This window comes from Lycium barbarum, chromosome 4 (assembly GCF_019175385.1).
Source record: "Lycium barbarum isolate Lr01 chromosome 4, ASM1917538v2, whole genome shotgun sequence".
In the NCBI taxonomy this organism is placed as follows: Eukaryota; Viridiplantae; Streptophyta; class Magnoliopsida; order Solanales; family Solanaceae; genus Lycium; species Lycium barbarum.
This window is the reverse complement of record NC_083340.1, coordinates 24,278,231-24,288,484: the sequence shown is the minus strand read 5'-3', so window position 1 is coordinate 24,288,484 and position 10,254 is coordinate 24,278,231. Positions and strand designations below refer to the sequence as shown.

Here is a 10,254-nt window from a genome sequence, read left to right as displayed (position 1 = left end):
GCCATAGCCTGTAGCCGCCACAACTTCACGGAGGTGGCTGTCGTGAAGGTGGTGGTGACCGTTACTCAAGAGGAGGTGGTGGTGGCGGAACTGAGGGGAACTGGAGGAGTTAGTTATTAAAGTTGGGTTTTAGATTGTTTTTGTTTTGAATTATTGTTCCAAGTTTGGTTGAAGCTCTGTTATGGTTTACTCTGTGGTTCTCTGTTGCTGTTCTCGTTTTTGACCGCGTGATGTCACCCTACCCTGTGAATCTGTGTTGACAGAGTTCTTTTAAGGTTTTAATTTGCAGTAATCACTTAAGTACCTCAGCACTGAAGCATTTCAACATAATCAGATGCTAAAAAGTAAAACCTATAAGCATTGCCAAAGCAACAAAACTCTGGCAGAATCAACATATAGGCGTGCATATTCAATGTTCATTACAGAATGACTGACTTCTAAATCTCAAATTTGGATTCTACTTTTCTCCTATAGCTTCTAGGTTTTTCTTTCCTGCCAGATCTTCGAGTGTAAAACCTAAAGTATCAGTACAACCCTTTTTCACTTCCTCTCCACGAGCAGCCAGGAAGTCTTCCACGCTACCAGGCTCACCAAACCACCCCAGTCGATCAGCAATAAGGTGTATGTTTTTACAACCGTCACATCTAGCCACCACTACACCTTTCTCGTATGACTCACGACAGACTGTTTTCATTGTTCTGGTTTCACATACTTTGCAAGTGAAGACCATCATCAGATCATGTCTTGGGGAGATTTTCAAATTAGATTGCACAGTGTACTCGTATGTGGTTTCTTTCTTGATACTAGAGACAACTGCAGCAGCAGAATCAGTATTAGCATCTGAATCACATTTTTTATTACTTTCCCCCACTTCGACAGCTTTCTCGGTGATTTCTGCAACTGTTTGAAAACACCTTCCTGAACATATCTTGTCCGTGGCAAAAGATGACCTTGCAGGAGAAACAAAACTCCGTGGTAATCCTGGAAAAATTAAGAAACAACAGTAGAACCTCAGTAAACAAGTTCTTCACAAAAGACCGCGGAGATGCACAACGCAGAGTAATTATAATATTTTAACAAAAACATCAAGGATAAATTACACACAACTGAGGATAAGAAACATGTTATTGAGTTGTCAATTGCTTCTAATATGAGAGAAATTTGTCTGAAAGCCATGGCAGTCAAAAGTATACCCAACAACATGCTGAATGCAGGTTTAGGAGGCCCTTTCCGCAAAAGAGTAATAATCTCATGTTCTTAATAATATCAGAGAGAAAGAGAGGGGGGGGGGGGGGGGGGGGGGGGGCTATATAAGAAAATATCAGTATTTGGCTGATTCCTTGTAACTTGAAAAGAAAAAGGCTAAGTTACCCTAGTTATTGTATCAAATCAGTAGAACAAACAGCAGTAATTACAACTACCCTAAAAAAGGGAGAAGAAAAGCATACTATTTTAGAGAAAAAACTAGCTTTCCTCACTCCTCTTCAATGGTCATAGCCAGAACATTTACCCTACTCCCTAAATAGCCCTAGCCGAATGAAACATGTTCTTTCACCAGAGAGTTGTGGTGTTTCGTTTCACTGATTCACAATCATATACAACTTGGTGGTGCCTTGGAAACTTCATGATTGTTATTACTGCTTTCTATCAGATCCCTAAACACAGAAACTGACTGAGAGCAACTACAGTATCTACGATTTCAAGAAGAAAAAGAATAACGAAACTGCTCTCCCTCCACATATGACTGCTATTAGGTAACCAAAACGACCAAATAGAATCCAGATTATACAAGGCTATTTTCCTCAGAAATACTCCAAAAATTCATGAATTGAGTATGCACCTGACATTTCAACAACAGTTAATCCCAAAATCATCGCTCAATCATAGGTCACCCTCAACGTTTCTTGACAGATTAACAAATCATTATGGATGGAGAACCTCCCAAGCTTAACATTGGGTTGGCTAATGTCTTCTCATGTGTTATAATCTCTTAAAGCAATACATGTGCCTTATTTTGACCAGAAAATCTGAACCAACACAAGATCCTGACTCTTCATTTTGAGTATTCGAATCCCACTCCATGAATTGAGACTTCCCTTAAGTCCATATAGAATTTTGAGACTTGTCGGGATGATTGCGGTTGGGATTCTAGGTGCTCAGGTGAGTTTCAGCCTTTCAGGCAAGATCTCACATTTAAGCATGTTGCAGATTTTATCTTTTTCTGGTGCAGCCGCATTTGCGAGAGAGACCTCCAAAATTGTGACGCTAGCCACGCAATTGCGATATCACAACTGCAGACTTAGCCACTTGAGGGTCAGTGGCGGGGTATAAAGTGGTTGTTTTAAGAGATTCTCAACATACCAACACAATTTTGGGGGACCTAAGTTACAGATTGGAAGGAGAATCGACTAGGGAATGTCATATAACATTGAGGAATTTTGGGAGACCTAAGTTACAGATTGGAAGAAGAATCGACTAGGGAATGTCATATAACATTGACGAAACAATTCTATACCGATTTCTAGTGATTATACATGACTCTAAGCTAGATTTAACATCTAAATCATGGATTTGGAGGTAGAAATTGGGAGATTTTGCCCTAGGTTTAAGGGAGTGTAAAATGGGATTTGAATATCGATTACAAGTTGGAATTGAAATTTAATCATAGGTTTGAATATGTGGAGTAATGGGAAACCTGAACACGTAGTTTATTTTTCGGGTTCGACTATGGGGCTTGGATTTGACTTTTTGGGATTGACTTTGACTCCGACCTAGTCTAAAACTGTGATATTGGTATGGATTTGTCTAACCTCATAGAGTAGTCTTTAATAGAACGAGCTTATTTGAAGGATTTGGGGCGAGGAAAGGCGGTTCAGTAAGGTTAGAGTTGCTACGAACGCGAGGTAAGTTAAGACTTCGACCTCAATGAGAGATTTTTTTCCTAAATTGATATTGTTTGGCGTATACTATGTATATCAGGGTACCATACATGTTAGTGTACTCATACTACACTAGCTGCGCTTTTTGTGCAGCTTCTGACCCTTGTTCTAGTGGGCTTGACAGCAGGTGTAGGGGGTGTAGAAGTCTTTGTGGTGAATTGCTTGGGCTAATTTGCTGCACTGTAGAATCCCTCCGCTCTTTTTTTATTACTTTTCCATAGTTCATCCAATATTTATTTTCTGAGACAATAGTATCTATGTTGTATTAGTCATTCATGATTTGTAGCACCAGTTCTTGGGGGTTCTTCTTTTTTTTTAGTTCTTGGGGGTATTTTAGTCTTTCCGCATTACTATTATTCTAAACTTATGTCTTTGTGCTTATTACTTGCTTCCAAACTTGCATGTCTTTTTATAACTAAGATGAGAATTTGTACGCTATTGGGTTCGCCTAACTGGTCGGGTCAGGTGTCATTGTGGATTAAGCAAATTGGATCGTGGAAGACCTCAATAGGCATTCCCAATTCTTTAAAAAAGCCCAGAGACAAGGAGAAGAAAAGCGACAAGAAAACTTAAATCTAGGTGATGGATTTAGAACAAGACAGTTAAAACTCATACATATCCCAGAATATCTTCTGACAAAGATCAACTTTGATTTACAGTGTGTATGCCATATGAATTAAGAAAAGCGACAAGAAAACTTAAATCTACGTGATGGATTTAGAACAAGACAGTTAAAACTCATCCATATCCCAGAATATCTTCTGACAAAGCTCAACTTTGATTTACAGTGTGTATGTCATATGAATTCATTTTCATATGAACAGAGCTGAAGAAAGGATACACATAATCTGGACGAAGGAGCAAAAGAAGTAGGAAAGAAATTTCAGCGCCAATGAAACAACCACTTCTCAAGTAAACCACTCAAATGGTTGTGGAGGTATAACATGGAAGGTAAGGAAGTTTTGGAAAAGCTTATTAATGCCATATATGGGAAGAAGATGGAGAACTGTTAATGAGGGAGTATGGAAGAGCATAAGTAGACTTTGGGAAGACTTCAGTCAATTTACTAGACTGGAGGTGGGAAATGGAGAAAACATTAGATTCTGGACACATTTGTGGGTTGTTGTTGATGAATGTTTAATAAGTTTCCTAATCGGTTAAACTGCTCTACTAAAAAGGATGGTAATATTGCTGAATTTCATTATAACTCTGGTTGGCAGCCAAGGTTCCGGGGAAAATTTGAATGATTGGGCGATATAAGAATTTTGTCAATTGCTTAAACAATTGGAATCAGTTTATATTGATCAGAATAAGGTGGATCCCCTGATTTGGCTTGCAAGTAAAGACAAAAATTTCAGTAAAGAATAGCTATAGTATGTTGATAAAGCACCCAGGTCAGTGGGATAATTCTTGGCCTTGGAAGATGATATGGAAGACAAAATCTCCTGTTAAAGTAGCATGTTTTGGATGGGCTGCAACTTGGGGTTTTGACCTATGTAGTAGATGCTTCCTGTGTCAAGAAGATCAGGAAACAGTTGAGCACAATTTTCTCCATTTCAGATTTTCTAGAGAATGTTGGGAGTAATTCCTAAATATTCATCGTATTAATTGGGTGATGCCTCAGAAAGTGAAAGGTTTGCTCAAAGGTTGGCAGCAACAGGTGATACCAAAAGAGATAAAGCAGATATGGTGAACTATTCCATTGTGCATCTTATGAACAATATGGCTGGAGAGGAACAAAGCTTGCTTTTGAAGGGCAGAGAACTAGCATTTCTAGAATTAAGGAGAGATGTTTACGAAATTTGTATTTCTGGTATAAACAAAGTTCAATAGATAGTCTGAACCAGTATATGGATTTCTTGGATATGCTAGGAAGAAGAGTGTAGTAGGTTGCTTTTTGGTTTATGCCGTTTTTGTTTTTTTCCTGCACCATCGTGGTACCATTTAATAAAATCTCTATCTTATTAAAAAGAAAAACCATTGCTCAAACTTCAGAGTCAACCTCTAAAAGTCAGCACATAAATTTGGTTTAGTAAGAGTTAACAGATGGACAATCTAAGCCAAAATGAGTTAGGACTTCAAGTCAGATGGTCAATGACCAAAATAGTGCTTCAATATGTGTTAACTCACTATAGTTACCATTTTAAAAAAAAAAAATATATGTGTTAACTCACACATATGGATCACATAATGTACTAGTGATAATCATGCTAGGTGAGCAGCAACCACAGAGGGCCGCAATGGGGAGCTTTTAGATTCTTCCCTAAAACGGCCATTACCTTAGAGCTCCAAAGTGACCCTAAGTCTTACTGCAGTCCTGAAAGAAGCCAGGCAAGAATCTCACTCATGGTAGTAAGAGAACCGGGGCGATGCCTTTAAATTTAACCCTAGGCATCTCAAAGCCCCTCAACTCTTCCAGATTGTCAGGTGCTTAATCAACACTCTCAAATAACTTCCATTTCAGAAAGCTGCTCTTTGGATGTGTTTGGTATGAAAGAAAGCATTTTCTAGAAAATAATTGGCAACCAAACACCAAAAATATTTCAAAAACGACTTTCTTTGCTTATGTTTTTCTCCAATAGTTCATTTGAAATAGATTCCAAATTTTATAGAGTGTTGGATAATGAGAAACATTACTGCAGGAAAGTATGTACCTTCATACCAAAACACCCTTGAAATTCAATTGCCAGATGCCTTCACTTTCTTACATCCAAAACCTCAAATACAGAATAATAAGAGCTCAAAGCATGAAGTCAAACATACCTCTATCCCTTTAAAGAAGAAAGATTATAAAATGAGAGCATAGTAGAAGTCCTCCTAACTAAATACAGCAAAATCTTTGACCCTATTTGCCTCTATACCTCCCTGCCTTAGCCTATCATGTAATAATCAAAGACGGGAAGGAAAAAAAAAACATTTTTTCTGGGTTTATACCAATGTTATCAAAAGCGAAAAGCGCAAAAAAGCTCTAAAGTTCGTTGGGGCTTTAAGCGTAGAGTCAAAAAAAGTGTGGGCTTTAATGAAAAAAGGCATAAATGGAGAAAAAAATACAAATAAAAATTATAAGCATGAATAACAAATATATGGAGAAAGAAATTGTTTAGCATTGCCTCTTCGAAAAATGCTCATTGGCAAGGAAAAGTATGCCTTGATGATGTCACTGAAACGCGCGAGGCAAAGCGCTCAACATGTTTTGTGCCCCGCATGACTGCGTGAGGGCTTAAGCGCGCCTTTGACAACACAGGTAGAGTCTTACTGGAGAAAAAAAAAAGAATTTAAGTATGCTATAGTCCAAGAATTGGGGCAAAAGCTATACCTTTAGAGATGTAAGTTTGAGGGTTATTAGAAGAGAGAAGACTCAGAATTCGCCTCTGAATTTGCCTAGCCGCCATGCCCAATTTTGTCGATCGGTCACCAATGTCTTGGTACCCAAACAGTAATTACTTTGGCGGTTTGGGGTTTCTTAATTTACAAAGTTACTGCAAAAAAAAAATGAAGATGGGGAAAAGTGCTCATGAAATATTGGAAATGAAATAAAAATACATTATGTTTGATTTTTAGCGTGCTCGTGAATACCTGAGTGACCCTGTTGAAAATATGAAGGAGCAGTTGTGCGTCTGAATTTTTGATAATGAAAAAGATGACGCTTCTAGAACTGTTTGACGCCAGTGATAAAACTCAGGTTTCTGGGAAGATTTAACTGACGGTGACCTTTTAGTTGTCAAATTAGTATAGTTGATTTTTGCTATCACATTAAATCAAAACTTAATTAACTTTGGAAATAAGAAGATTAAATCTAAAATGTATTTTTTTCAAACTTCTTAATCTTTTATAAAATATAAAAAGAGCTCAACTTAATTCAAAAAAAACCCATCAACTCCCCTTCTCTTCCCCCCACCCCTCCCGGCCCTCCCCAAAAAAAAAAATTTAAGAAAAATTTAGATATTTTTTATTTGTTTTTTCACCCGCACCCCCTGCTCCTCCTCCACCCCCACACACACCCCACCACCCTGGCCCAATTTTTTTTTAAAAAAAATTGTTTTAAAAAAAATTAATTTCTTTATTTGTTTTTTCACCTCCCCCTCCCCCGCGCAATCACCCCTTCCCCCTCCCCCACCCCAAAAAAAAAATTAAAAAAAAGTTTTGATTTTTTTTTTACTACTCCCCACTCTTCTTCCTTCCACCCCTCACCCACCCCCCTCCCCAGATTATTTTTTAAAGTTTTGTTATTTTATTTGCTTTTTCACCAGTATGTAATTAATAAGGCTGAACATATATAATGTATTAGCACAATATGCAAAAAAAAGCTATTCTGAAATGGGTACAAATTAATTCCTATGGTTAACCTTTTTTCTTTCTTTAAGAATGTGATAAATGTTACCGCTGAACAACAAGTCATCATGCTCACTTTGAAAGAGAAACGAAAGTAATTCTCAAAGACATACTAAGGGGTCACAGATCATTCAAAACAGAAAAGAGTGGGACCTTAAATACTTAATATAATTCATCAAGCTAGAAATAAAGGAAACTTAACTATTCCTATTGCGTATAATCAGGTAGAAGAACCACACGAATAAAGTGCCAAAGTAAATGTGGCAACAACAACTAAAAATAAAGAGAAGAAAAAAAAGGAGCAGCAATGACAAGATTTTAGTACATCAATGGTATACAGATCCTTAGATCAGACAAGAAAAAATATATAAGAGGGGAATCTTCCAATAACTAAATTCATTGACTTTGTCAGAGACCATCATGTTATATACATGAACACACAGCAGCTCCGTAAACTTGATTCATGACCAGATTTTATTGCTGAAAAACATTATCATATTGTAAAGAAAACACTTTCCATCAAAGGGATCCCTAGGACACTACCACTAGTGTCAACAACAACGGACAAAGAGGCGACGAAAAAAAATGACAACTGAAAGAGTACACTAAAGGGATCAGGAATCATCATCAAGGAAGACATACTTTGTCTTTAAACACATAGACAGGCACCAGTTTAGATGACATTACAGATTTGAAGCTGAATCTTTAAGAGAAATATGTCATCCGCTCTCTATTCTGATTTTTTATCTTGTTAAAGAATGGCCAAAAAAAAAAAATCAAGTCGTCTTTTACTAACAAAACAATGAGCACATATTATTCTCTGAACTTTCCATCCTTTGATCGGCAACTAATTCATTTAAAATCCAAACTTCATGAAGAAGTTCAGATGGTATAACTGGATTTTAATACACCTTCTTTGACCAGATTTTGAACTAAAAAGAAACAAAGATTTGGCTCAACAAACAAACAGCTATTTAGTACATCATGTCCATCCATTCCAAGAATTCAAACATGCGATCTTGGGGTTATTGAAAGCATGCTATAACTCTAACTATAATGGTGATAGACCCAGCAATTCCAGTTCATGTTTTATAAGCCTTAAAAAACCTTCACTGAGGACAACATCCTTTCAGTATCATACAATGCATTTAGGACCATCATCTAGGTGTTTCAGAGAAAAGAGAGACATGTATAGGCATAGGGACAGGACAATACTGGAGAAAATATGCATTAAGCAGGTTCATGTGATGCTTTTAAAGGGTAACGACTATATGCAAGAATGGAGAATAGACTCAGATTCAGCAAAAGGGCAACATAAGAGCATGTGACTAAGCATATTGTCACTTAGGCAGTTCAAAATAGACCATAGGCAGTTTCAAACATTTAAATTAAGTTTGCAGAGGGCATAGGATCTCTGATAACAACTTAGCGGGACAATGGTGATCAAAACAGGTAAAACAGGGTATGTCGAGGCAGTTCGAGGCAAGTAGAGCAGGAAAACCATTTTTTCTTTCAAAGTTACAGATAGTTGTAAAAGACTCAGGATCACATTACCTAAACAAAGTTAGTTTTCATGACTTAAGATTTCAACAAGAAATTCAACACTAGTCCATGTTCCAGTCAAGGGAGGGTCAATAATCCATTTTTTATGCAAGCCCAGAAATTGTAATCTATCCTCTTTGTACTGATTTAATCCCTTTACATGTTCACAAAGTTAAACACAACAAACATCATTGGCACAGCCTACTTGGTTTCTTCAATCCATCAGTCTCTATATTATTAACCTCTTAGCATATACAAGAAATTATGTAAGCCACAGACGACCATGCAAACCTCTTGAACAAGTTCTTAACTTAAACATAGGACATAAAAAAAAAACATCATATCTCGCTTCCAAACAATCAGTAATCTTCATGCTATTCTCAAATTACTCGACTGCAAACCCAATGCACCCGGTCATATTCGACCTAACAGACTATGACACGTAAGACATACAATGCTAAAACTGACCTATCATACTAAAACAGGTCTAACTACTAAGCAAAATCAGGGCATAGGCCTTTCATCCAGTCACCGCAGCATACAACATGCTTCACAGATTCCAAACTGAACTAACGTAATAATATGCTAAATCATGCGAACCATAAACTAATGCTAACACATAACAATTAAGAAGCTAAAAATGCGAAAGATGAAAATAAATAGAAGGGAATTAACGCACCTTCTTCGGGCGCAGCGAAGTTAGGCAAAGGTTTCGATCTAGTCTCGAACACTTCAAATTTCTTTCGAAACACTAAGAGCTCCAAATTGTATCCACGGAAACTGCAACAACTACTGAGCGTTTAAAACTTTTTGGGAATTTTCAGCGACTGAAAAAAGAAGAAAAGACCCAGTTCTTAGGAAATTTCATCGATTCAAAAAAAAAAAAAAGAACCGAACAGATTCTTGGGGTTTCAAGAACCCGTTTTAGTGAGGCGATTTTGGGGTTCTCCTCCTTCAAAAGGGTCTCAATGCTTGGGGAATTAAAAAATGCAACAGATTTTCGATCCCCAAAAAAACTCTCCTTTACAACTAATCAAAACCCTTTTTTATAGGGTTTTCGTTGAGAAAAAGAAAGAGTGATGAAGGGCACAGAGGATCGGGGAAGACAAGGCTAGGTGGGGAACAGGGCATGGTGGGGGAAGCGGAGAACAGGGGGTAGTGGAGGAAGCGGAGAAGAAGGAGGAAAGGGGGAGGGGTGTGCGCGGCGGAGAAGAAGGAGACGAAGGAAAAAATAAAGGGGTTTCCCTTATCTTGAAATAGATTGGGCCGGACCCGGTCCTTTTTTGGATTGGGTCCATTTTGGACTGGGTATTAAAGAATGGGCTAATAAATTAAAACATGAACTGGTCTAAAAATTTGGGTCGAAAATATAGGCTGATCAAAAATATTTATGGGTTGATTGGACTTCGATTTGGAATCCGATAAATCAAAAATACGGACT

At 37.6% G+C, this 10,254-nt stretch overlaps 1 protein-coding gene across 3 annotated transcripts; it reads right to left on the bottom strand.

Annotated features, from left to right (window-relative positions):
• Positions 1-335: 335 nt before the first annotated feature.
• Positions 336-10,026, bottom strand: LOC132635599 (uncharacterized protein C24H6.02c). Of its 3 annotated transcripts, none has more exons than XM_060352047.1 (4): positions 9,493-10,026; positions 6,516-6,650; positions 6,256-6,418; positions 336-981 (listed from the first exon to the last, which is right to left on the bottom strand). In XM_060352047.1, exons 3-4 carry the CDS (start codon positions 6,329-6,331, stop codon positions 458-460), a joined length of 600 nt encoding a protein of 199 aa, XP_060208030.1. In that variant the 5' UTR covers positions 6,332-6,418; positions 6,516-6,650; positions 9,493-10,026; the 3' UTR covers positions 336-457. The 3 variants fall into 3 exon arrangements, with proteins under 3 accessions (XP_060208030.1, XP_060208029.1, XP_060208028.1); XM_060352046.1 differs by having other exon boundaries at positions 6,516-6,625; XM_060352045.1 differs by lacking the exon at positions 6,516-6,650 and having other exon boundaries at positions 9,493-10,025.
• Between the last annotated feature and the right edge of the window lie 228 nt (positions 10,027-10,254).

Coding starts and splice junctions, on each gene's coding strand:
- LOC132635599 (XM_060352047.1), bottom strand. CDS start 6,331: ATGGCGGCTAGGCAAATTCAGAGGCGAATTCTGAGTCTTCTCTCTTCT. Junction 982..6,255: donor TCAAACTTACATCTCTAAAG/GTATAGCTTTTG, acceptor TAATTTTTCCAG/GATTACCACGGAGTTTTGTT.